The sequence below is a fragment of the Prionailurus bengalensis genome, chromosome C2 (assembly GCF_016509475.1).
Source record: "Prionailurus bengalensis isolate Pbe53 chromosome C2, Fcat_Pben_1.1_paternal_pri, whole genome shotgun sequence".
Classification (NCBI taxonomy): domain Eukaryota; kingdom Metazoa; phylum Chordata; class Mammalia; order Carnivora; family Felidae; genus Prionailurus; species Prionailurus bengalensis.
The window spans coordinates 96,856,641-96,883,617 of record NC_057350.1 but is presented as its reverse complement, the minus strand read 5'-3'; the positions used below and the strand labels follow the sequence as shown (position 1 = coordinate 96,883,617).

General features: G+C 39.5%; 2 protein-coding genes, 1 long non-coding RNA gene and 1 other non-coding gene across 7 annotated transcripts; 3 read left to right on the top strand and 1 right to left on the bottom strand.

Annotated features, from left to right (window-relative positions):
* The first annotated feature begins 755 nt into the window (after positions 1 to 755).
* LOC122491754 lies at positions 756 to 6,258 on the top strand. Its single transcript, XR_006299434.1, has 3 exons — positions 756 to 1,130; positions 1,490 to 1,553; positions 6,147 to 6,258. It is a non-coding gene; the product is annotated as an uncharacterized LOC122491754 (long non-coding RNA).
* Positions 4,253 to 6,377, bottom strand: ACTRT3 (actin related protein T3). Its single transcript, XM_043594946.1, is given in 3 exon segments — positions 4,253 to 5,198; positions 5,200 to 5,362; positions 6,175 to 6,377. Coding segments are annotated over 3 exon segments (1,122 nt in total). The 3' UTR covers positions 4,253 to 4,442.
* Positions 6,378 to 8,047: 1,670 nt separating this feature from the next.
* On the top strand, positions 8,048 to 8,120 carry TRNAV-AAC. The gene has a single exon. It is a non-coding gene; the product is annotated as a tRNA-Val (tRNA).
* A 1,245-nt stretch (positions 8,121 to 9,365) lies between these two features.
* MYNN (myoneurin) lies at positions 9,366 to 26,306 on the top strand. 4 transcript variants are annotated; one of them, XR_006299432.1, is made up of 9 exons: positions 9,369 to 9,749; positions 10,579 to 10,875; positions 15,269 to 16,065; positions 16,828 to 16,987; positions 19,231 to 19,409; positions 20,268 to 20,351; positions 21,369 to 21,455; positions 23,837 to 24,157; positions 25,781 to 26,306. XR_006299432.1 is itself a non-coding variant. In XM_043594944.1 (8 exons), the coding sequence occupies exons 2-8, from the start codon at positions 10,610 to 10,612 to the stop codon at positions 24,097 to 24,099; spliced, it is 1,836 nt and encodes a 611-aa protein (XP_043450879.1). In that variant the 5' UTR covers positions 9,369 to 9,749; positions 10,579 to 10,609; the 3' UTR covers positions 24,100 to 26,306. The 4 variants fall into 4 exon arrangements, 2 of the variants coding, with proteins under 2 accessions (XP_043450880.1, XP_043450879.1); XR_006299433.1 differs by lacking the exon at positions 20,268 to 20,351 and having other exon boundaries at positions 9,366 to 9,749; XM_043594944.1 differs by having other exon boundaries at positions 23,837 to 26,306.
* Positions 26,307 to 26,977: the final 671 nt, after the last annotated feature.

The window sequence follows — 26,977 nt, the reverse complement described above, 5'->3', positions numbered from 1 at the left end:
CGCACCCTAGTCCAATCCGCGGGTATCGCGACCCCACAGGCCCACCACTGATGGCGAAGGGAGACCGACGCGCACAAAAGGAGTTCCCTCCCGCCCCCACCCCTTCCCTTGGAAAGCCGACTGCGGGCCTCCAACAGCACCTCAGCAGGCGGCATGTGTCTGAGCCCAGTCCCGGGTGCAAGTCCCACAGCTCAGGGAAGCGCACCGCGCGCGGGGACCTGCTCCCGTTTCTCTCCCTGCGGTCAGAGCCTCGCCCTCGGCCCCCCCAAGGGACCCGCGGCTGACAGAGCCCAACTCTTCGCGACGGCAATGGGTGCCTCCGGAGAAGCCCCGGGCCGACCGCGGCCTCTAGGCGGGACGCGGGGGCTAAGGAGGCGAGCCACCGCAGGGTCCTGGGAGGGGCGAGCAAGTCAGCAGCTGACATTTTTTGTTTGCTCCAAACTGTACGGTGGACGGCGGTAGGCCGAGGCTTTTCCGCCCGCTGAAAGTCAGCGAAAAAAACAGCGTGCGGGAAACAAAAGCGCGGCGCCTACGCCCTTCTCAGTTAGGGTTAGACAAAAACTGACCGCTTCCCCTCCCAGGCCCACCCTCCACAACCCGAGGTGCAAAACGCCGCGGCTCCCTATAAAGACAGCGGCCGCCGTACGCGCCGATTGGCTAAAGCCCTCCCGTCGCGGTTCTCGCGAGATCCGTCCTCACCCACCCCACCCCCCCTTTTTTTTTTTGGAATGCCCTATTTCCGGCCGTGAGGACAGCTGCGCCCCTCCCCCCACATTTCCTGGGAAAAGCGTTAGGTATTTCCCAACGTACTTTGAAAGTAAAAACGAGCTTGTCCTACTGCACGGCTCCGTTTTCCATGCCTTAAGGACCGGGTGCACCTGCCTTAAGGACCGGCCTCGGTGCGCTCGACTACCTTAAGAAAATGAAGTTCACAGAAAAATTTTAGGGCCTGGGAAATATGACAGTGATTCTCAACTCTAGTCACATTTGTTAGAGATCTTTAAGAAAATAGATTCCCGGATAGCCTTGGCTAAACCAGAAGGTTGGCTGGACTCGTTGGATTGCCTTGGAGTTCCTGCCCTGCTCCCTTCTCCTTAGAAGGCCTCTTTGCAACGTCTTCTTGAACATAGGTTGGGTTTTATTAAGTATAACTACTTCATTCTTAATCTTAACATTCAAGATTTGAATTTACCTTTTATTAGGAAATGAAAGCTTTTCAGTCACTGACTTTGCTTTAATGTTGTGTCATGATTAGGTTAAAAATCCACCGTAAATTGTACCAAGTTTCTGTAATGGTATAATACTGTTTTACATATAACTGGCTGATCCTAATTGTAGAATTCATGTTCAGTTGGGTGAATTCTGTGGAGTTGTCGCTATTGACACCTCAGTCTGAAAGAAAGATAAAATATTAGAGGGGTTGGTTTCCAACGATTTTAAGGGCAGGGAAAATATAAACGTGATTTTCCATTTTATTCCCTATCCCTAGATTACTTGAAAAGGATCATCTATGATCCCATGTTAGAGGCTGGAGTCAGTACAGAATATTCCAGGTAGGTTGCTGAGTTAACTACCTGAGACCACGGTTCAGAATTGTTTGCCTGACTAATGTAGCAAGCAATTTACTTTGGGATCGCTTTAAACTTAAATCTCTTAACCTGTTTAAATATCAATTTTTTAAATTTGTAAAATGGGAATAATGCTTGTCTTGCTCATTGAGAGACTAAGAAAAATTACCAGGTGTACTCACAACTGCAAAGAAAAGACCTCCCCCCACCCCCCCTGCTGTTCCCAGAACCAGCCAGGGCGCCCCCCCCTTGTAGTCTGACCTAAAGGTGGGAACCAATCAAGTTCTGCTGAGTGGTTTGAAAAAAAGGCGGGAACCAATCAAGTTCTGCTGAGTGTTCAAATTTAAATGTCAACCAATAACAGCTCTGTAACGGCAAAAAAAATTCCTAACTTGTTTGTGCCCTTCTATAAAAGAAGCTGTAAGATCCTCGCTCAGGGCCTCTTAGCGTCACCGGCAACTAGTGCGCGGGGGCCGGGTTTGAACCTGCAATAAACGACCCTTGCCGCTTGGCTTTGACTCTGGAGGTTTGTTTTTGGGGGGGGGGGGGGGGGGTGGGGTCTCTCGAATCGGGGCATATCACTCATCTCTATGGGATGTTGAAGTTTTGCTTTGTGTTTTAAGTTTATTTTTGAGAGCGAGGCAGAGAGAGCAAGAGGAGGAGGGGCAGAGAGGGAGAGACGGAATCCGAAGCAGACTCTACACCGTCAGCATGGAGCCCAATCCTGGGCTTGAACCTATCAACCACGAGCTGATGACCTGAGCTGAAGGCAAGAATCTGATGCTTAACCCACTGAGCCACCCAGGCCCCCCTGAGATGTTTAAGTTTAAATTAGATAAATGTGTAGATAGCTCTATTTTCTTTTAGAAAACAGTTTCAGAATTCTGAAGAATAAGTTCATGCTCTCTACAGTGCTTGTGAATCTGGTGAGTGCAGCATCAACTGTTCACAGTGCCCTCAGATAATCATTTTTTACACGGTAACCAATCTAGTTTTCCTTATAATCACTGACGTGGGAGAGAAGTACCTAGGAATGAAATGCACCTCTTCACAAATGCTTGACTCAGGCCCGCTTCTCCTTGTACAATGTGCCCATCATTATTACACCTTGGAATCTTTGCCCTAATGTTACCTCTGCCCAGAATTTTCTTTTGGTCAATTCTCCATATCTACACACCTACTGGGAGTGCACCATAGAGAGCATCAGGGAAGGAGATAGAGATGAAAAGGGAAATCCCACAAACCTATCTTCTAAGAATATATCTATTGCGGGAGAAAGACAAGCAAACTAAAAGGTAAGGCTGCATAAATTAAGTGGTCAATAGAAGAACAAATAACAATGCGTTGGAGGACACAATGAATTTTGACTGCATGGAGGAAGTAGCATCTAATTCTACAACAGAAGATAACAGATTTCATTGTATTCGAAAAGTTTCTAGGGGCGCCTGGATGGCTCAGTCAGTTGGGTTGGGCGTCTGACTTTGGCTCAGGTCATGATCTCCCAGTTCATGTGTTCGAGCCGCATCAGTCTCTGTGCTGACAGCTTGGAGCCTGATTCTAATTCTGTGTCTCCCTCTGCCCCTCTCCCACTCGCACTCTGTCTCTCTCTCTTTATATTTTAGTACATAGTTTTATGTACTAAACAAAAAAGAATAAAATTAAAAGGTATCTTTACAGAGTTTACCCTATTTGAAATTTACAATGACCCTGTGAGACAGGCAGGGATTAGCAGCCCCACTTTATGGACAAGAAAAATTTATCTTCAAAATGTTCGTGCAGCTGGTAGGTGGTAGAGCCTCGACCTAAATCCACATGTGCTGCCCCTGAATTCTGAGGAAAGGGCATTACATTAGGTTTAAATTTCAGCTGTCTTTCAAATCTAGCCCCAGAGCCAAATCTAGCCCCAGACCAGAAAGTCTTCCACCGAGACCTCAAGGTATTTTCCTCCTTATGAACCCCCAGACCATTTTATGCTTCTCTTAGGACACCAAATCACTTTCTACCTAGTATTATTATAATCAAGGCATAAATCTCACCTCTTATACTAGACTGCTGGCTTCTTAAGGACAGGATCTCACTCCTGCTTTAGCAGTCATTGTGCTTAACACAGTGCTTTGCACAGAGCAGATATGAAATACTTTGAGTTACATGAATACTGCCATCATTATCAAGAACCCAGGTCATTTCAGACTCTTCCCCCATCATATCTAACTAGATACCAAGACTTGTCGGGTTTTTTTGTAATTACTTTTTCTGAATTCCTATTGTCTATAATCTTGAGTCTTATGACTTGACTACTTTATATCTAGACTAATAACTGGGTAACTGATCACCAAATCTCCAGGGCCTTCCCAGCCCAATTTATTCTCCAAACCACTGCCACATTCATCTTAATTTCCTATGTTTCCTGCTTTTCATTCTTTAATTGTTCTCCTTTGCCTATAGGACGTGTAACACAAAGCCTCCCTTTCCAGTCCTTGGCCTTCATTTACTTTCCTAGTCATTGCTCTTAGTCTGCTCAATGTGAGCTCTTTATTTCAATAAAACCAGTCTATTAAGCATGCCTTGAATATGCTTTGTTCATTATGTAAACCTCAACAAACTTAAATCTGTATCACCCAGTTGGCACACATGTTGCACTACAAATTTTTCCAAGGGAAAGATGAGAACTTCAAGGTCAAGAATAATGTTTCCTCTAGCATTTAATTTGGTTCTACTCCAGAAACAGGTTGTTTGCTTCACCCATCACAGAAATGGAAGAGACATGGACATTCCAACAACTGAAATACTTGCTGTTCTCTCAGACACATATAATATCCAAAGTTTTCTGTCACATATACTCAAAGCATTTTTTTCTAACCATTTTATCTGTATTCAGAAGCATCTTTGATGTACTATGTTGGGTCCAACTTCTTTAAATTCTGCCTTAGTGATCCACATGTCCTGGAAAGCAGACAGGGATGCAAGAATAGAGCCTCCCATCCACACTGATAGTTTCCTTTCTGGGGGAACTGTAACTTGCACAGGTGTATTGGCAGGTACCATATTTGCTACACCTTTAACTAGCCTCTTGTCTAAACCGGGGAAAGAGGTTGATCCCCCAGCAAGGATAATATTGGAGAAAAACGAATTCCTCAGATCTGTATCGCATTTCATTATGCTGTTGAAACACAACTTATCGATGCCAGGGGTCTGCAGGTTCCTAAGACGTGGAGAGAAGAGGGCCTCTGGACAATGAAAGAGTTGGTCATAGAGCTTGATCATCGTCCCATCAGGTAGCTGGTAAACTTTCTCTATAGAATCACGTTTCTTGGCCATTTCCTCTTCATAGTTCATTACCACATAACAAGAAGTTTCCTTAATGTCTGCAACAATCTTTCTGTCTGCAGCACTAAGCAGCATGATGCCCTGCTCCTTCAACAGTGTCATGAGGTAGTTGGTGAGGTCAAGGCCTCCCAGATCTAGCTGCTGGACACCATGAGGCAGACAGTAACCCTCAAAGATGGGCACACACTGGGTAACCCCAGCACCTGAGTTCAGCACAAAACCAGTTGTGAAGCCAGCAGCAAAGAGAGCCAGCACCCCCTGAATGGACATATAAAAGGCAGGCACCTCCAGATGCTCAAAAAAACACTTCGGTGATTTGTTGCCGGTTGGCCAGTGGGTTCAGTGCTGGCTCCGTAATCAAGACTGGGCCATCACAGGCCTTTAGTTTCAGGTTATGATCATAGATATGCTTCCACATGACCTCCATGTCCCCCCAGGAAGTAATGAGACCACGTTCCACTGGGTAGCTGTAGGAAAAGCAGTAAGATAAGTGACAGCTTTTTTTTTTTTTTTTTTTTTTTTTTTTTTTTAGTGGCAGCTTTTAATTTTTTCAGCACCTACTCTCTTCAAACCTGGGTTAATCCCCATACTTATTACCAGTACCCTTTGTGGGCAGTGACTGTCACAGCCAGTTAGAGAAGGTAACTGCCAGCAAAAGTTTGCATAGCTGACTTCCTCTGCACTTTTTGTTGCTTTCCATTTGTCCCCGCTTTGGAAGACAAAGAATCTTTTAAAAAAAAAAAAAAAAATTGGGAAGTCTTTGGAGCACCTGGCTGGCTTAAGTCAGTTAAGCATCCGACTCTTGATCTTTGCTCAGGTCAGGAATTCCCAGTCGGTGGGATCAAGTCCCAAGCTCTAGGCAGAGCCTGCTTGGGATTCCCTCTCTACCTCTCTCTTTCTGCCCCTCCCCTGCTCCCTCTCTCTCAAAATAAATAAACTTTAAACGAAGTTTAAAAATTGGGAAATCTTTACATAATAGTACAGTTTTAATATCAATTAATTGAAGAAAATAACCCACAGGGAGAAAGTGACATCCTTAAATAAGCTTGTACATTATGAACGGTGACTTTATTTATACATTTGAACAGATCTGTTTACATACGAAGAGCAAGTAATGCTAACCCTTTAGATGTCTGGTACCCTCAGAGATTTGTGGCCTGCACCAGCGGGTTGAAACTTCCTGTTCCTGTCTTCCTTGTCTTCTCACCCTTATGCCCCTCATCTAGACCCTTCCTCTTTCCGCTCCACTAGGGTCCTGCCAGCTGTGAGAAGACGGTACCTGATGGACAACGAGTGTCTCCGTTCCTGCGCTTGGTCACCTACACACGTTTCCAGCGCGCCCTCCGCTACCCAGCCCTGTCCTTTGGCCCGGCCGATAATGTTGGGGTAGACGAACTGGGGCTCCCGCGACCCAGCCAGGCCCGCCTTAATCACTCCTGAGCCGTTGTCGATCACCACTGGTAGCTGGTAGTAGTAGCTCATGCCGCCTCCGCCTCCTATCGCTTGGCTACTCCGGCTGCCCTGGCTGCGGGCTACGCTAGGGAGCGAAAGTGCGCAGCGTGGGCCCTTGGGCAGCGCCAGAAAGCCTACGGCCTGGAACGTCGCGTCACAGAAGCGCTGGCCTGACCACGGGGCCTGCGCCTGGCAGGCGTGCCCTGGAGAGCCTAGGCCCATTGACCCTCCAAAGTGCTGCCTTCCCCCTCCCCCCCCCCCCCCCCCCCCCCCCCCCCCCCCCCCCCCCCCCCCCCCCCCCCCCCCCCCCCCCCCCCCCCACTGCATCTCACAGGGTCTGGGTCACTTGCCACCCCCTGGAATCCCGGGATACCAATATCAGGAAAACCCAACTTTCTTCCCTAATGATATAAATCTAACCCTTCACAAGGGGCCTCCCCCAATACCTCGATGAGGCATAAAAAGTTTTCTTTTCCAAAGCCTTTGAATTCTGGTTAATATGTCTGTCCATGGGCATGTTGAAAGTTCTAGAATGTGCCCTTGAACCTAGGAAAAGGTGGGAAGATTTGACTAGAGAAAGTTGTCACAGAAGACCCCGGTTTGTGCTTCTGGAAACCCTTGTCAACTTTTGAAAACACAAAGGAAAGAATGCTAGGATTTAAAGTGGGCTCTATATACTTTTATTAATGTTTCTATACACCAGGCAAATACTTTGTTGCGCTTCTTTCCTGCAGTTTCTAAGCAAAATGTAGTCAAAACCAAAATGGTAGAAGCTCACTTTTTTGGATTGATTCATTTTTAGCAATCTCATCTGGTTATCCCCCATGTAATATGAAGGTCATTCCTATTTCCTAAAAAATACAGGTAATGGTCTCACGGTTTCCTGAGTTGGAGCCCCGCATCCGGCTCTGCACTGACTGTGCAGGGTCTACTTGGGATTCTCTCTCTCTCTCTCTCTCTCTCTCTCCTTCTTTCTCTGCCTCTTGCCACTCCGCCACTCTGCTGTCTCTCTCTCAAAATAAACACTTAAAAAAAAAAAGACGTGATTTTTAGGCATAAGGATGTGTCTGCCTCTTTGCAAGAAAAGTGATATTCCTTAGGTCCTATGAAGTTTAGGTTTAGAAAAATTTAAGTACATTGTGTGCCAAAAAGTGCATCTTTGGTGTCTGATCTTTTACCCCCTCAATTTTACACACTATGTTGAGGATTTAAAAACACCTCAGCAAGTTCGAACCTCTGGTTGGTCTCTGAAAGCAGGGGAGGAAATTCAAAAGCTATTTACTTGTCTCTCCACCAGAGGTTGAAAGGGTCACCTAAGTAACAGCCGTGGCACTTGGTGCTGCAAGCCTCTGCAAGAGGAGGGAGGCCACTGAAGCCCCGCACTACACCCTGCCTTCTGAGCAACGTCTCTCCAGGAAAGGATACAAAATAAAACATTTCTTTCCCACAGAAGTGTTACCCAAAGGAAGGGCAAGGAGCGAGTGCCTAGTTTCTGCAGCGGTACCTAAGAGTCTGAAAAAAAGTGCATGCAATTTCCAACTTTTGGTATAGTTTCAGCACTATACAATGAAACATTTCGTTATTTTCCTTTTCTGATTGTTTTATTTTTCCTGTTAAAAGCTATCTCAATATTACGTGCCTGTGAACTCCTAATTACTACTTCCATATGGAGGACTTTCTGAACCACAACACCTAGCGGAGTTTCCGTAGTGTAGTGGTTATCACGTTCGCCTAACACGCGAAAGGTCCCCGGTTCGAAACCGGGCGGAAACAGCTTTTTTTTTTTTTTTTTTCTCTACAGGGTTCACGAGAAACGGAGCCATGTGGTTCTCACCAATTATTCCAGATTTTTAAAACACATTCTTAATAGCAACTTACTGAACAGTGAGAATTTAAACTTTCACCCTGGTTATGTTATTCAGCAAATGTTTTTATTGACAGCTTGCCATGTGGAAGTGCTTCAAAAAAAAAAAAATTCAAATCACAACCTACTACTTAAAAATAATGTAACATACAGCCTAGAGAGGAGCTGTATGTTAAAACTGTTAGCCTTGTTGCCTCCTAAGCACCTTTTGTGTTACAAGTCATGTGGTTTTCCATTAGTTTTCCCCTTCAGACTGCAAATTCCTCATTGCCGGGAGACCATGTTTTAGTCTTATTTTATACATACTTAGTGTCGTGCTTAACACCTGGTAGAGACTCATATTTCTGAATGAACTACCGAAAAAGGTTTCAACAAAATATAAAAGTGGAATCATAAAGGTGTAATCTAGAGCCAGCCTCAACTTTTCCCCTTATAAACTTTATGGTAGTGGCTTTATTCACAAATATATTTCTTACCGCCTAGAGAAAAGAAGTTAAAGAGCAAAGTGTCGTTGAAAAAAATCTCAGAAGAAATGGGTAAATTCCAGTTGAGACTGTCTTTTAAAATGAAGTCATGAGTAAATAGTCTATGGTCCTGACACATCTTTAACAAGAATAAATGTAGTTCTGGTTTTCTTAGAACTATGATATCCGTAAGTACTAGGGGAAAATTCACCCTAAAATATCAACATGACTTATCCTACTGTTTCTGTGCCTCTTGTATGTTACACAGATAACTGGCATTCTTTTCTTTCACTGTACAAAACCTGAATTCGATGTAAATTATTACGTTAAAATATTCCTGGTCCAGACGCAGAACCTTTTGCGGTATAAAGCCCACCTTCCTGCAATGTTGCGTGTGCCCAGGTGCCCTACTGCTTTGCCCCGTTTTCTTGCATCTCAGACTTTTAACACCAGGTAAGGATATCCTGAGAACTAAGCTATAGTTGGCTGGTGCAAACACAATTAAGGGTTCTCAAGAGCTTTTGGGTACATAAACTGAAAAGGAGTGACCAGTCTCGGTTCAAAAATCCTCTATGGCCAGGAGCCTAAGGACACAAAGCAGCTGTCCCCACTCTCGGGGGTCCCGAGGAAGGAGAGGATGATGGGAGAAACCAAGAAACTACAAGCCCCAGCATGCAGTGCGCAATCTGGCTCCCGGAAAGAGGGCTTTCGGGCGGTGCTGCCCGACCTCGGCCCTGAACGCGAGATGCTGACTATCGGCAGACCAGAATGTTTAGAATGAGGAAGACAAGCGGGTCGCTGTGAATGAACCCTTAAGTCCCGTATCCATGACGTTCGCAGTTTCGCTGGAGACCCTGGTATGCAGGAGAGCGAAATATCTGCGATCCAGCCCGGTCCGTCCTCGCCGGTACCAGACTTCCAAGGTCCCAGAGCCTCCAGCGTTTCCTCTGGACGCCCGGGCCGGATATGATGTCTCCGTAGAGGAAGAAGGAAGAGGCGGAGCGGGGAGCGGTGACGTCCTTCCAAGATGGCGGAGAGAGCGTGAAGAAACTGTTGCCCCTTGATTTGCTCTAGGTGAGTCTTTCTTCACGCCCCAGCTTGTCAATCCTGCTTTCTCCGGACGCGGCGTCAGGAGTGAGCAGGCTTCATGGAGTTTGAATTCAGGTCGAGGCGGAGATATTAACATGGAAAGCTTGGGCGAGGCAGCCCCGGTGTTGGCTTTGGCCACAACCTCTGCTGTGGGAACCCGAGGTAGTCGTGGGAGCTGGCCGAAGGGCAGTGCGGCAGAAGCCGGGAGACACTGGCTTTGGTTGTCACTCTCCGTTGCCGTCGGGAGGGGGATGAGAGGGGGTGTGGCCTCCTCCGGGCGAGTGACGGAACCTTGACAACTCTGGCTCTCTGCTCCTTCTCCGCCTCCTGGGCACCCGCCCCGCGTTTTGAAGCAACTCTGTGCACCACGGAAAACTAACAGGTTGTGGGGATTTGAGAGCGGTTTTAAAGAACTCATACTGTGTTTTTTTCCTCATCTGTCCAAAGGAGTCATTTCTTAGTGGTTTGTTAATTTTTTCCCCAACACATGCATGCGTACTGAGCTTGGAAGTCTGGAGGTTCAACTGCTGCAAAGCGTGAAATCTTGCGGTGCTTTTTTTTCAGCTCGTGGAAGTGTTTTCACGCATCGCCATATATTGATGTGTCCAAACGATTGTGTTAGTTGGCCAAAGATAGACACTTAGCCTTCAGCGTTTTTAACTAATCTGTTTGATAAGAATTTTCTGTGGGGGCAGCGAGTGAGGACTTTATTCTTGTTCATGTTCTATGTCCCTTCTCCCCTTACCAATTGCTTGGGTGAAACGTTTGATGAAAACTTAGGGTTACTGACTTACTGTCTCTTTTTGTCTTTTAGAACAAGGGTAAAATTCCATTCTGATATCAAAATGCAGTATTCGCACCACTGTGAGCACCTTTTAGAGAGACTGAACAAACAGCGGGAAGCAGGTTTTCTTTGTGACTGCACCGTAGTGATTGGGGAATTCCAGTTTAAAGCTCATAGAAATGTCCTTGCCTCATTTAGTGAGTATTTTGGTGCGATCTACAGAAGCACTTCTGAGAACAATGTCTTCCTTGATCAGAGTCAAGTGAAGGCTGATGGATTTCAGAAACTGTTGGAGTTTATATACACAGGAACTTTAAATCTTGACAGGTAAAGTACACATTTTGTTTTCATTTCTAAAAGCTAGTCAACGGTCTTTAGAGCTAAAGTATATTTGTAGCTTTTCCATTCAGTCCCTTAACTTCATATATTGCTGTGCACAATGCTATTGTTTTGTTTTTTTTGTTTTTTTTTTTTTTTATTTATTTTTGGGACAGAGAGAGACAGAGCATGAACGGGGGAGGGGCAGAGAGAGAGGGAGACACAGAATCGGAAACAGGCTCCAGGCTCCAAGCCATCAGCCCAGAGCCTGATGCGGGGCTCGAACTCACGGACCGTGAGATCGTGACCTGGCTGAAGTCGGACGCTTAACCGACTGCGCCACCCAGGTGCCCCGCTATTGTTGTTTTTAATAAAGATGTCAGTATTACTGATTTGGGATGAAAAGACTACATTTCTTAAGCGCAAAAAGCACAGATGCTAATTAGATTAAAGCCTTTTTTTCTGACACGTTTGATTTATGTGCTGAAGCAAAACCTGCCATTTCAGTTATGGAAACTTGAAGATCATACATAATGAATTCGAAGTGAATTCCAGTTTCCTTGGTCTTTATATTCCTCTGATCTTCTCTCTTCCTCATTCTGTCCCCTACCTCTTAACGTGCTTGAGGTAGTAGGGGAGTGTGGATGAAGAAGGATGATCCTCTGTGTTCATTTCATGTATTCCCATTTCTAACCATAGATAGCAATGTGCAGGACCTCTTCCTGATCTTGATTCAAGAAAATAATTTCCTTGGAGTGTAAATGGCAGTGACTCCTGTTACCTCTGTAAAGCTATTAGTACTAATGCTTACCCCAGATCCAAGGTGCTAGAATGCTTCTCTGAAACGCTTAATGCTGTCACTCCACTAACGGGAAGTAGGTTCTGAGGAATTTAATAATGCAGTCACTTGTGTCTCCCATGCATAGTGGACTGTATAATTAATTTAATCCTGATGAATTTACTAGTTGTGGAGGGAAAGGTAGAGGGGATAAAAGGAAAGAGAAACCAATCAAATTATTCCTGTCTTCTTTCCTCCATCTCTTATGGAAGTCATAATCTGACATAAACAGGTATGCTCTTTAGAATTAGATCTAGCCTGTCAGTCACTGTATGTCTTTGAGCAAGATGCAACCTCTGAGGGCCTCAGTTTCTCCATCTGTAAAAATGAGATTGTAGTAACTCCCTTGGTATTAGTGTGAAGATCAAGGATTTACTTGAAGGCCTACTTCCCATTGAACATTAGTTTCGTTTATTTTCTCTCTTCTACTCTCCTCTCTCCCTTTAACTCCACAATTTTTGGAGAAAAATCAGGAAAGAAACAAAAAGGAAACACCTGAAATTTTGCCGTCCACTGATAATTACTATTAACATTTTGATAAAAATCTTTCATTTTCCAGATGATCTCTATATATACACATAGATATTAAGCAGAATCCTTCTCTCTGTTTTACATTGCAACTTATTGTGGAAATATACTTCTTTAAAAAGCTAGAATCAAAATGTTCCTTAATTCTTTTGAAAAGGAAACACACTATTTTTGAATTATTTTTAAATTTTAACATAATGAGATTTTCAAGTCAGTTCTTTGTGGGTTGATTAAAGGAACACACGAGTGTCAGATTAATCTACATGACAAATTATTTAAATTTACTGAATAGTTGACTCTACAGGTGCCTCATCTAAATATTTAGAGCACATTATGTAAAATAACCACAAAACCAGTGAATTTTGCTTGATCTTCGACTTAATAGTTTCCCATTCTCAATTAACTTTTCCAAATAATCTTGAATTGATTTGAACACACTGAAGAGCAGCTTACTTTGAGCCTTCATGCAAAGCACCAGTGTGAAAAAGAGCCAGATTTTTGTTCAGTCTTTTTTGATAACATACCTTTCCTGGGAACTAGTTGTTTGAGCCCCACCACAAATGTGAGAAGACTTACATCAAAAGTAGAAAGTGTATAATTTAGTGATTAAACTTAGTGAAGAAAGCAAAATAATAGAGAATTAAGTGGACTCAGGAGCCAGATTACCTTGGTCAAATCTTATTCTAACCTCTGTGATCTTGGATGAATTACTTAATGTCTTTGTACATCTGAGCCTTCATTTGTACGTAAAATGGGATTATTACAGATTGCAGAGACCTGTCTTGAGGATTAAATAAACTATTCATGTAAAGCATTTAGCCACATACCTTGTAGCATGTAATTAAATGACTTTCAGTGACTGTTCAAAAGATGAAAGCAGGTTTGCAAGCACTGTAACTTCATGCTTGTAAACAAAAGCAGATTAGTCATTGGTGTAAGCAACTGCTGATTGGTTCTCTTAACTGTAACTGAGATTATAGTTTGTTTATGAAATAGATGAATAATTGGTATGAAATACTGTGTCAGTACTGAACGATTAGTGTGCATCTCATTGCTAGTTTATATTGGTCTTAAAGACTACCAGACCTTGTTATGTGTTTGGTAGTTCACTGTATGGATCACTAAGCACAATTATAATTTGAGACCTAAGTATAATGAGTGATAAATTTGGTTTCATTCTAGTGCTGTCTCTCATTTATTGTAGTAATAATAGACTATGTAACAAAATTAATAAAAATACTTAAGGACAAAGGTAACGTTTTTAGAAAGTGACAGTGCTACTGTATGCATGCTAAAAATATTTCGTATAAAAGATGAACAAGATTGTGTTTATATTTGGGCTATTTGTGTTATATCTTTGCAAATATAGAATTAACTTCATTACAAAGATCATCCGTTGTGTATTCCAAAATTATAGCTAAGGGACATAAGAAATCTTTAATATTTTCTTATCTAGGGGAAAGACTCCATTTGCAAATAGATTATATTCTTAAAGTTTATTTGTACTATATTTAGGAACTTTAGGTATATTTTCCTAGAGAATAAAATGTTCCCTAAACTTGTGATTAGGTTTCCAAACGGGCCTATAAATCTATTTAATCTATAATGAGCTGAGAAAATAACTATGTGTATAATAAAAGCCAATGGAAAACTAAATTTAAAAAGAGGAAACATACAGGTGCCACTTGAGGTGAAGAAGTTTTCATCAGTTGATGAGAAAATGGATAGAGATCTGTAAATACTGTAGTATACCTTCAAAGACCTGAGTGGTTCATGAGCTAGTTAGTGGTTCATGAGCTAGTTAATGTTTAATTTCATTTCAAATTTTACTCTTCTTAAAAAAAATATAAAGATATATTAATAGTACTATAATTGTATTATTAGCTATGACTAAAACTTTTTTCTGGCTCATATAATCATGTGGGAAAAAGGAAAAGATTTTTTAAAATTTTTTCTGAAGAGTTAAATAATATTTGGGGAAAAGAGCAGGAAGATTACTTGAAAGGTGTGTGTGTGTGTGTGTGTGTGTGTGTGTGTGTGTGTGTGTATCCATCCTCAGATAATTATAAAAGGGTCCTATTTTCATGTTAATACCAACTCAACTCTCAGATTTTATAGCTAAGAAAAGCAAAGTGCCAACAGGTGCTGACTTACCCTAATTAGCTCACCTAGTAATGCCAGAGCCAGTGCTAGAGTAATCAAACAATTTTTCACTACATTGTAAACTTTTGGAGTGCAGGGACTATTTCTTATTTCTTAATATCCCTCTTAGTGTACCACACATGGTAGATGCTCAGTAAATACTGACTAGAATGTTGAACAGGGTGAACTTAAGTCTTTCTATATAGTTCTAATAATGACGGACTCTCCAACTAACATGGGTTGAGTATCACACACAGGCGGGAGGGTTGTTAGAGCTTTCTGAAACCTTGTTCCATTGAAGTGTAATCAGTAAACGAGCAGCACTGGCATCACCAGCAACTGTGTTAGAAATGCAGACACTTGGGTCCCGTCACAGATCTACTGAACCTGAATCCTCATTTAACAAGATACCTGGGTGACTCACATGCACGGGAAAGTTTGAGAAGCACCGTTAAAGTCCCTCACAGGGGAGCAGAGGAAGGTAGGAAACAATTTTTTAGACTCTTGCTGTTGCCAATCCCAGAAAAGGTAGTTGCTATCTGAATAGGCCTCAGGATGAATGGGAGGAGGCAGTAAGTTGCCAACAGCTACTTTTGTGTTCCAAGTGTTTTTTAAAACACACAGAAATTTTAACATTTTCTTATAGTGGTACATTTGTAGTTATGAATAACCATTATTTTTCATCTTTTGAAGTTCTGTAAAAGTGGAGATTTTTGCCTAAAGATTATTCTGAATGAGTGAATGAATTTTTGTAAGTTTATTCTTTTAGTTATGCCTTTTTCATCATTCTGCTTCGTTAGGTCTTTAAAAGACATTGAAATATATGTGCAGCTCTGTTTCACAAATAGTTTTTATTTGTTCAGAATATTGTCATTTAGCCTTGTTTCCTTACAGTTGGAATGTTAAAGAAATTCATCAGGCTGCTGACTATCTCAAAGTGGAAGAGGTGGTCACTAAATGTAAAATAAAGATGGAAGATTTTGCTTTTATTGCTAATCCCTCTTCTACAGAGATATCTAGTATTACTGGAAACATTGAATTGAATCAACAGACTTGTCTCCTTACTCTACGGGATTATAACAGTCGGGAAAAATCAGAAGTGTCTACAGATTTAGTTCAGGCAAATCCTAATAAACAAGGGGCTTTAGCAAAGAAGTCATCTCAAACGAAAAAGAAGAAGAAGGCCTTCAACTCCCAGAAAACAGGACAGAATAAAACAGTGCAATATCCCAGTGACATTTTAGAGAATGCATCTGTTGAATTATTCTTAGATGCAAATAAATTGTCCAGTCCTGTAATAGAACAAGTTGCACAAAGAAATGATAATTCAGAACTCGAGTTGACATCAGTTGTGGAAAATACTTTTCCAGCACAAGATATTGTGCAAACTGTTACAGTGAAACGGAAACGTGGAAAATCACAGCCAAACTGTGCTCTGAAAGAACATTCTATGTCTAATATAGCCAGTGTGAAGAATTCTTATGAGCTGGAGAGCTCTGGGGAAGAGCTGGATCAGAGGTATTCCAAGGCCAAGCCAATGTGTAACACATGTGGGAAAGTGTTTTCAGAAGCCAGCAGCTTGAGAAGGCACATGAGAATACATAAAGGAGTTAAACCTTATGTCTGCCACTTGTGTGGAAAGGCATTTACGCAATGTAACCAGCTGAAAACGCATGTAAGAACTCATACAGGTAAGACTGGTTTGTGGGAGATATAACTGCTTTTATACTGTGACTGAAATAATATTTTTGTACAGTACATATTAATATACAGTGTTGACTGTGACCAACATTTGGTATATACTTGTATTCACAAAAATATTTGCTTAGCATGTTAAGACTGTTGAAAATTTCTTTCTAATTGTGACCAAGTATTTAATGGCTATTTTGTTTTATTGCAGCTGATACTCTGAAGTCCTAATGTATGACCTGTGTATACCGTTTTCCTTCATAGTTAAAATGAACATATACTTGATTCTAGCTTGCTAAGTATTTAACAGAGACAAAGATTAAGAGAACTGATAAAGGGGAAAAGTAATTACAACTCAGTACAGTTCTCAGATTTTGCCAGTACATCTCACCTCCTGCTTCCTAATCTTTGTCAACTTCTGAACACGTTTCTTAGCATTACATGCACATTTCATTCTTCAGCCTCTGCATTTACTTTTGTTTGGTACACTTAGATTTGTACCTTTTAAGATGCAATATGTATTTCTTTCATTGACCACCTTTTCACTATTATGAATTGAGAAACATTGATTTCTTTTAATTCTATCAAGGTTTTGATAGTTGATCTGGAAGAAAGTTTCTGTTTGCTTTGTTACCTCTAGCAGTTAACAATTTCCGAATACTGAAAATAGTACTGTTGATGAACTCTTTTGAAAGCCTATGTGGCTTAAGCAACTAAAACAATATCTCCTTTTAAATATAAATTTTATTTGCTTGTTCTTTTAGGTGAGAAGCCATACAAATGTGAATTATGTGATAAAGGATTTGCTCAGAAATGCCAGCTAGTCTTCCATAGTCGTATGCATCATGGTGAGGAAAAACCCTATAAATGTGATGTATGCAATTTACAATTTGCAACTTCTAGCAATCTCAAGATTCATGCAAGGTAAAAAAAAAAAAAAAGTTGTTTGATCTTTGAGTCTGGCATTCACCTTAGTCTTATGAATAGACTACTGTGTTAGTATTCAAGACGGTAGAGTTCTAATTGTGGTTCTACCATTAAATTTTCTTAGCATAGTGAAGGAACCAGAGGAAGCCATGGTGGCTGGAGGGGAGTAAGTGAAGGAGAGAAATAAGATCAGAATGAGAAATAGGTGATATGATCTTGCTTGCATTTTTTTTTTTTTTTTTATCTTGCTTACATTTTAAGGGGTGGCTCTGGCTGCTATATTGGAAAACAATTGTAAGATTGCAAGAATGGAAGCAAAATTAACAGGAAGCTATAGATAAAATCCAAGTGAGAGTGATGATGATTTAGGCCACAGTGATGGCAATGGAAGAGATAAGTAGTAGTCAGATTCTGGACATATTTTTAAAGAATTTGCCGCAGATTGGATGTGGGGTATGATAGAAAAGAGGGTAGAATCAAAGATTCTGAGATTTATAGCCTGAGCACATGAAAAGATGGAATTACCATGAACTGAAATGGAAGAGAGTTGTGGATAGAGCAGTTTAAGAGGGCGTGTAGGCATTTTGAGCAGAGATCTGAATATGTTAAATTTGAGCTCTTAGTCATCTGAATGGAGATGTACAATAGACAGTTGGTTATGTAAGTCTGTAATTCAGGGGACTGGTTTGAGCTGAAGATACAAATTTGGGAGTCTTCAGCATATAGATAATATTTAAAGCTGTAATACTGAATGAGGTCACCAAGAAAATGAATGTGGATAGAGAAGCAATCAAAAGGACTGAATCATGAGGCACTCTAATCTTAAAAAATTCTGGGAGATAGTCAAGAACCAGCAGAGGTGACTAGCCAATATAGGAGGACAACAGTAGACTGCCCTGAAATCCAAGTGAAGGAAATTATTCCAGAAGAGAACAATCAGTTTTGTCAAATTTGGTGATAGAGAGGTGAAGATTGAGACTTAACTGTTGGATTTACCAAAGTGAGAGGTCAGCAGTGCTCTCAACAAAAGCAATGTTAGTTGTGACTAGTAGAGAAAAATCAAAGTGGAACAGTTGGAGACTCACATTTTTGATAAAGAGGAGCCAAGAAATGGAGGAGCAAGAGAGGTCAAGGTTTTTTTGTTTTGTTTTGTTTTGTTTTTGTGTTTATTTTTGAGAGAGAGAGAGCCAGAGTGTGAGCAGGGGAGGGGCAGGGAGAGAGGGAGACACAGAATCGAAAGCTGGCTCCAGGCTCTGAGCTGTCAGCACAGAGCCCGACGCGGGGCTTGAACCCACTAACCTCTAGATCATGACCTGACCCAAAGTCCGATGCTTGACTGACTGAGCCACTTAGGTGCCCCAAAGGGTCTTTTTTTTAAAGATCAGAGACATCAGTATATTTGTATGGGAAAAAGGAACTGTGGAGGAAATTATAGGAGTGTTACCATTGAGTAGGAAAGAGATAATATCTTAAGTATGCAAATGGGAGTGTTTGGATTCAGATGAATTGTCACCCTCCTGTTAGAGTTAATGAGAACAACAGATACATAGGTACAGATGCCTATAGGTGGAAGGTTGAGATGGTAGAAATTTTCTTCTGATTGCTTAAATTTTTCTCAGTAAAACAGGAAGCAAGGACATCAGCTAAAGATAAGGATGGATGAGGAGTTGCTGGAGGTTTAAGGAAAGAGTTTTTTTTTTTTTTTTTTAATTTTTTTTTCAACGTTTATTTATTTTTGGGACAGAGAGAGACAGAGCATGAACGGGGGAGGGTCAGAGAGAGAGGGAGACACAGAATCGGAAACAGGCTCCAGGCTCTGAGCCATCAGCCCAGAGCCTGATGCGGGGCTCGAACTCACGGACCGCGAGATCGTGACCTGGCTGAAGTCGGCCGCTTAACCGACTGCGCCACCCAGGCGCCCCAAGGAAAGAGTTTTAAAGAGTGAGTGAATGGACAAGTGAAAATAATTGCCTGCGGTATTAGGGACACACTTGACAACCATATAAAGATGACGGCAAAATTTTTTTAACTTACCTTAGAACTAATGTTTTGATAACATTATGCCAAAACATTTATTTTTGATTTGTATACATTGAAACTGTTGATTTTAAGTATATATTCTTGGTCTGTTAATATGAAATAAAATACTACATGAAAAATTGTATAAAAAATGCTTACTATATAGATTGGATCCAAATTGTTTTACTTACCACTATATAACTTTATTTATTTACTAATAGGAAGCATAGTGGAGAGAAGCCATATGTCTGTGATAGGTGTGGACAGAGATTTGCTCAAGCCAGCACATTGACCTATCATGTTCGTAGGCATACTGGAGAAAAGCCGTATGTGTGTGATACTTGTGGGAAGGCATTTGCTGTCTCTAGTTCTCTTATCACTCATTCTCGAAAACATACAGGTAAGAATTTGACAGAGATGTTTAAAATAAGGAAAGTTGTAAAAAGAAAGGGAAATTGAGCCCTTACAGAAAGTAGATTATAGATTTTGTTGTGTATCTGTTGTGTGTGTGCTTCTTGAAGCCTTTTGTGTTTGTGGTTTTCACATAAATATTAGCTATAAAAGCAGACTTATTTTCTAAGATAGTACACAGTGGATGGAATTTTTTAATTATGTAACTATATACGTTAAAAATCAGGTAATTTTGACGGTATATAAACTTGAGTTGAAATGTATTTTATGACCTTAGAAAAACCCCATTAGCCTCTTGTTTCACTTCCCTTGGATAAAACAGTAGAGTGAAATTAAGGGGTGAAGATGGGTTTAGGTAGAACATTGATTTTTATGACTTTTCCTATGCAGACATTCTGAGATTCACAAATTAAACAGCTACTTCAAGTGCAAAATACCAGTTTTGAAGCACGTTGTACTCAAAGATTTTCAGTTTTGATAGAGTACCTCTTAAAATAGGTCTTTCCTAAATAATTTTATTCCTCTTAATAATATAGTAGATAGCAAGAACTAAAGTCCTGGATTGATGAATTTTTAATCACGTTTGTAATCATAAAAATTGAACTTCTTGCCCAATTCTAGTCTACTAGAAGGATGTTTGCAGAAAGTTTTATTATATGAAAAGCATCAGGTTACATGAACAGTGTAATTACTAATCTAAGTTGGATCACACTGAAGATACCTCTAAAATACAATATAAAGAGGTTTTAATTCAGTATTTTAGAACAGGTTACTTTAGATTATTGTAATTGATAAAATATTATATTGGTATAGTACACCACTTCGCTATCTTTTATTTTCCATCTAGGTGAAAAACCATACATATGTGGTATTTGTGGGAAAAGTTTTATTTCCTCAGGAGAGCTCAACAAACACTTTCGATCCCATACAGGTCTGTGTTTAGGGAGAACGTATTATTTTTTGTTCTCTCTAATTTCTTTTTATGTAAACCTTGACTTTTAAACCATTATGGACTATATGGTTTCTAGTCGTACTCTACCTATAGCAATATTTTAATGTATAACTATCAACTTTCTGTTTGCTTTGTTTCTTTAGTTATTTGGAGTAGTGTTAATTAAGTTGGGTCTAGCATTGTATAGATTTTCTAAAAAATATGCCAGATAGTAATAGTTTTTAGATGACTTAGATTAAATTGCAAAGATGTACCAAGAAATGAAAAGGAATATATAATACCAAGATAATACTAGATTTTCTTATCAAGTAGTGTTCAGTAAGCAAGTTTTTAGAATGAATGTTAGAATTGACATGTTTCTTGTAAGAGTATTGTATAATATGAAGAAAATATGGAACAAAAAAAAATTAAAACAAGGGAAAATGCCACTTTGAAGATGGACTCTTTTCATTTTCTTTGTCATTTTGAAAATTATTTCTCGCTATTCCTGTCTAGAATACTATGAGCCCCTAGTAGACATTTAATAAATTTATTGGCGGCTTCTCCACTCTTAGGCTTCAGAGTTTGTAAAGCATTGAATAGTTCTTATTCGAAGGAATTATAATTTTGTAGCATTTTATTCTGTCACTGTTTGTACAGGATTTTCTAATTTGTAGGCTGCCAGAAAGCAGAAATATTTACATATTTTCCCCCAGCTGTTCCTCTTAGTATCTGGCATATAACTGGCACTCACTAAATGTCTAATAGTAATAAGAGTAAGTTAAATTTCTCTTAACAAAAGGGCTCAATTTTTCCTGAAATGGGGATGCTTAGTATAACAGAGCGCCTAATGTGTATGGAAGTTTTTGTTTGACTATATTATAACCACGTGACTAAATGGTAATTTGAAACTAAACTTAAACAGTACAGTAATGTTTACACTGCATTCGTAAACATTGATATTTTTGTCTTAGCTTCAAAAATATTGAGTTTAAACTTTTTTAACTTGCTTTTCAGGAGAAAGGCCATTTATCTGCGAATTATGTGGAAATTCTTACACAGATATTAAAAATTTAAAGAAGCACAAAACAAAAGTCCATTCCGGTAAATGTTTGTGTTTTTTTTAAAAATTTAGGGCTCTCGGCGCCTGGGTGGCGCAGTCGGTTAAGCGTCCGACTTAAATTAGATACATATTGTTAAAAACTAGATAAATACATATTAGGAAGGTAGCTTTATAATTTGTAGATAAGTTCACTAGAAATTTCTTTCCATATTGACCATCTAATAAACAGTACTTGAAATATTTCCTCTTTTAAAAACCTGATTTATGGGGCGCCTGGGTGGCACAGTCGGTTAAGCGTCCGACTTCAGCCAGGTCACGATCTCGCGGTCCGTGAGTTCGAGCCCCGCGTCAGGCTCTGGGCTGATGGCTCAGAGCCTGGAGCCTGTTTCCAATTCTGTGTCTCCCTCTCTCTCTGCCCCTTCCCCGTTCATGCTCTGTCTCTCTCTGTCCCAAAAATAAATAAACGTTGGAAAAAAAAAAATTAAAAAAAAAAAAAACCTGATTTATGAAGTTACAAGAAAGAAAGAATATATAAACAAAACGTGTATCACTATTCTCCAGACTAGAGTCTGGGTTACCTGGGGATTAGTTATGCGACAAAAAGGGCATCATGAACACATGAATCCAGAAACATGTAAGAGGAAGTAGGGAAATGGGTAGCTCCAAACTGTTACATAAAAATGAAAAGCCAGGGGGCGCCTGGGTGGCGCAGTCGGTTAAGCGTCCGACTTCAGCCAGGTCACGATCTCGCGGTCCGTGAGTTCGAGCCCCGCGTCGGGCTCTGGGCTGATGGCTCGGATCCTGGAGTCTGCTTCCGATTCTGTGTCTCTCTCTCTCTGCCCCTCCCCCATTCATGCTCTGTCTCTCTCTGTCCCCAAAAAAATAAACGTTGAAAAAAAAAAAAAATGAAAAAAAAAAAAAAAATGAAAAGCCAGACTATAAAATTTAAGTCTGTTGCTTAAAATGAATCCTTGAAAAAGTTTCACTATGTTTGTCATAATTAAAAACAAAATACTAGGCTTCTTCAGTGTATAGAGATGTTAACAAGTCTTTGATAGTAAACAGCGACATCATAAGGATTAAGAAATAACATATGAAAACTGCAATGTGAGTAATTCAACAAACATTAAATGCCTCTGCCTCCAAAGTACACATAACTGCAGAATAATACGAAGTTGAAAAACGCACAGTCTTAGTCCTAAAGAGTTTACAATCTGGTGTAGGAGACGAGAAATCTAAATATATAACTGTGATTACAAGACAAAATGTAGGGTATAGTAGAGACAGAAGTGCTAAAGAAGAGATTAAGTCCTTCTGAGGTGAGTACTGGAAAAACTTAATTCTAGGGAACTTGAAGGAGAGAGGGGTTCAGAGAATGGAGATGGGAAAAGGAGGGTTCCTCCCAGGCAGAGAGAATATTGTAAAGGGAGTCACCAGGATAAGGAAGTGCAGGTTGTATTGGCTGGTTGAACTGAAGAGTAATTAGGCAAGAACAGAATTCTAGTTTTATGAAAGCAAATATGCAGTTTTATCTAATGAAACAGATTGAAATCATGTAAAAACTTTGGGGTGGCAGAAGCATGGTAAAGCTCATGGAAAATTTGAAGGCAAAAGTGTATCATAATCGGTGTGATAATTTATGCCCTTGAGCGGAATTTCTCACTTCTGAAAAATATACAAAAGTGCTGTATCTCTGAACTTGAACTCAGAGAATAGTATGAACTACTCATTAATACGTTCAGAGAACAAATCTGTTATGTGTATAGCACTATTATTAAGTACTTTGAAGGAATCAGAGAAGTATAATTTGGCATTTACCCTTGAGGAGTTTAGTCTGAGAACAGAGGCCATACCAGTATGAAGCAGAATGTTCAGTAGCAATAAGAGACAGATGTCACAAGGTAGTATACAAAAAATTGACAAGTGAGTGGTAAAATAGGTAACAGCTCACCCTTGTGTAGAACAGTTAAATCCCTTTTAAGTTCAAGTTGGTGCTTAAACCTAAGCTTGAGGCCCATATTGGACTTGTGTAAATAATGAGGGTAAATCAGGAGCGCCTGGGTGGCTCAGTTGGTTGGGCGGCCGACTTCGGCTCAGGTCATGATCTTGCGGTCTGTGAGTTCGAGCCCCGCGTCGGGCTCTGTGCTGACAGCTCGGAGCCTGAAGCCTGTTTCAGATTCTGTGTCTCCCTCTCTCTGACCCTCCCCCATTCATGCTCTGTCTCTCTCTGTCTCAAAAAATAAATAAATGTTAAAAAATTAAAAAAAAAAATAATGAGGGTAAATCAGTATAAGAGAAACAGCATGAGTAAAGCTGTGGAGGTTGGAATGTAAGTTCTGGGAATGCTAAGCAGATTTAGTCTATCTAAGAGTTTTTGTTTTGTTTCCAAAGATAGCATAAATTTCTTTCTCTTCTATTTCAGGTGCAGATAAACTTCTAGATTCTAGTATAGAGGATCATCCGTTGAATGAACAAGATTCTATACAAAAAAGTCCTTTATCAGAAACACTGGATGTGAAGCCTTCTGATATGACTTTACCACTATCTCTTCCGCTTGGAACTGAGGACCACCACATCCTTCTGCCTGTCACAGATAACCAGTCTCCTACATCAGATACGTTGTTGAGATCAACTGTGAATGGGTATTCAGAACCACAGTTGATTTTTTTACAGCAATTATACTGACTTTGTGAGGAATATGGAATTGCTAAGACGTCTTTGGTAGTAAACATAAACATCTCTGGTAAGGTGCATATATTCATATTAAATTAGCATTCATTTGAGTCGTGACCATTATTTTCCATTCAGCTGAAGTAAACACCTGATGCTGCATTATAACTGCAATGCTTGTTTTGATTTTTGGCTTCTATGCCTAGATTATAAACATGACATGTTAAGGAGTGAGTTATACTAAAGTAGCACTATTTTGAATGGATGAGTTTTTTCTCTTAGAGCTGCCTTAATTCATTTTTATTTTGCATTTTAAATTGCTTTTCATTTATTTAAGTGGAATCTTTCCATTTATATGAGTCAGTTTTGACCTGCGGGATTTTTTAGTTTTTTCCCCTCAAAATTTAAGCAAAATCTATGATAGTATCAGGCCAATAGTGTTGCTGTACCAAGTCCCATAGACCAGTACATAAACTATGGGGGGAAAGTGAATTTTCATTCTTCTACTTAAGAGAATTTAGGTACTGAATAAGAATTGTGCTGTTTCTCTATTAATATATTCCATTGGCGGTAACTTTTCTAATGACACAAAAAGAAGTGTTTTTCTTAAAAGCTAGAAAACTGTATATACATTTTTGTTCATTTAGGCCTCAGAATTCTGGAGAAAAGCAGTGATCAGTACTTTTGAGTTATCCAAGACTACATTTATTTGCAAAATGAGTTTTAAATAGATCATATGGTATTTTTATCTTAATAAAGACAGCTTCAAAATTTGATTCAGGTTATGTTTTAATAGGTTTCTAGATTACTGGAGATGAGGAAAATATGAATTTTGAAGATTTTTGATAAGCCTTGCTACACCTGTTACACACTTTTTAAAATACTAAGTTCCAAAAAGTATTTTTTAAACGTAAACCTAATGCGTACGCTAAATCACTTGGCTTCTCAATTGACACATTGTAATTACATAAAGAATTAAGAAATTAGCTTCATTTATCAGTGAACATTTGACTTACCAGAAAGCCAGTTTGCTAAATATTTTACATTTTTCTATAAGTTTTGAGTTTAAAATTTTATGAATCAAACCACAACATTTGGTTGTTGTCAGACTGCCTACAGTAGTCTGTCTTCTTCTTACTGAATGTAAAAAATTCAGTATCATTCTGATATTTACTTCCCCATCCCACTTTTCCCACATAATTCATTTATATTACTGCCTGATCTTTGGACATTAAATTACCAGTTCCACAGAGTCCGTTCCTATGCTGCTGATCAAACACCATGGTGACATTATTTCTTATTTCTGCCATGCATTAGTTGTGGCTTATTTGTTTTCTGTAATAAAGTTAACATGGGGTTTGGGGTTTTTTTGATATTGATTTCCTTAATTGAATTTTCTCTGGCATCCTAGTCAGAAGAACCAACTAGAAGAGGATGTAATGAGACTACTTAATTCTTGTACACTGTAGAGATGGCCACCGTTTCGCAGCACACTCACCATTTTCGCAGTAGTTTGCCACCAGTGGGACTGACTTCACAGTTTGAAATATTCCCTTTGTGTAATATACATCAAATTTAGGATTTAACTATTTATCTAAGAAATCTAATTATGCTTGTGTATTAATATGCTGGGTTTAAATACAATTTACAAAGTTATAAAATGTTCAACTAATCTATTCTGGCTTAAATTCAATAGGAATTTATTGGAATGTGAAGAAATTAAAGAAAATTAAAAGACTCAGCCTCTTTAAGAAGTCTGCTGAAATGGAGAGGTTATATTTAATTCACATCTTCATTAATCCAAGCATCTAAAGAATAAAATTTCAAAAATGGCTACAGTGATGTCAAAATTTTATGAGAGCTGTAGTTACCAAATTTCTTCTAATAATGGTAATTAGCATTTTATATAGATTAGTCCTCAGATTTATTATTTTTAATATTATCGGATTGGAATGGGTAAGGTTGATTTACTGTGTTTTTTCTCCATCACGTTATCTGCTTCATAACTAAAATACTTTCTTTTAAAATTGACATGTCTCGATGGTCTTCCAGAGTGACATGTGAGAAATCTTGAAGGCTGAGGTCCCTGTCTTGTCATTCTTCTCATAATGCTATACAATTTTTTATGATAATACGCTTATATTTTAGTTGTATCTGGTGTCATTTTAACACTCAATTACCATTTAAATAAGTCCGGTTTTAAGTATATTTGTTACAATGCAGTTTTGGGAAAGGTCTATTCTTAACTAAATATTATTACGTTTTTGCAAGTGTTTAGGATGCTGAAGCTCTCACTGAGAAATTATTTTCTAAAATAATTTTGTATGTATTAGATTATTCCTACTGTATTGTTAGATTTTAGACTTTTTAAAAAGAAACCATAGATTATATATAAATGATTTTTTGCTGTTTTTAAATGGTACTTGTTTTATGTTTAATTTCATAGGCTAATTTTGATAGACAAATTTTAGAAAAAAAATTTTTTTAATGGTTCTGATGTTCTATTGCAAAAGTAGTTTAGCACTTCTGTATGTTTCAGTTCTACAGAAACTGTACGAGTGAGAGTAGTTGAAATGTACATGTATAAAAACAATGTACATATACTTGTTTTTAAAAATATCCTAGAATAATAGTTCTAACATTTAATGCATATCAGAAACATTTTAAAATAACACTATCCCAGTCCCACCCCACCTTAGTCTTACTAAATCATACAATCTGCGGGATATATATGATGGAAAAGCCCCATAGCAGATTTTAATGTAACCAGACATTGAGAACCAATATCCTAAATGTTTCTTGGTGTTCTTTTGGAAAGCATTTAAAAATGAAGCTCTTGATATAAATTTCCATCTTGTACTTAGATTTTAAGTCTTTAGAACTTTACTAGAAA

Bases quoted from the DNA above. Each gene is read 5' to 3' on its own strand.
- MYNN (XM_043594944.1), top strand. From the start codon at position 10,610: ATGCAGTATTCGCACCACTGTGAGCACCTTTTAGAGAGACTGAACAAA. The intron at 10,876-15,268 runs GTAAAGTACACA...GTTTCCTTACAG, and splicing joins GGAACTTTAAATCTTGACAG to TTGGAATGTTAAAGAAATTC. The intron at 16,988-19,230 runs GTAAAAAAAAAA...ATTTACTAATAG, and splicing joins AATCTCAAGATTCATGCAAG to GAAGCATAGTGGAGAGAAGC.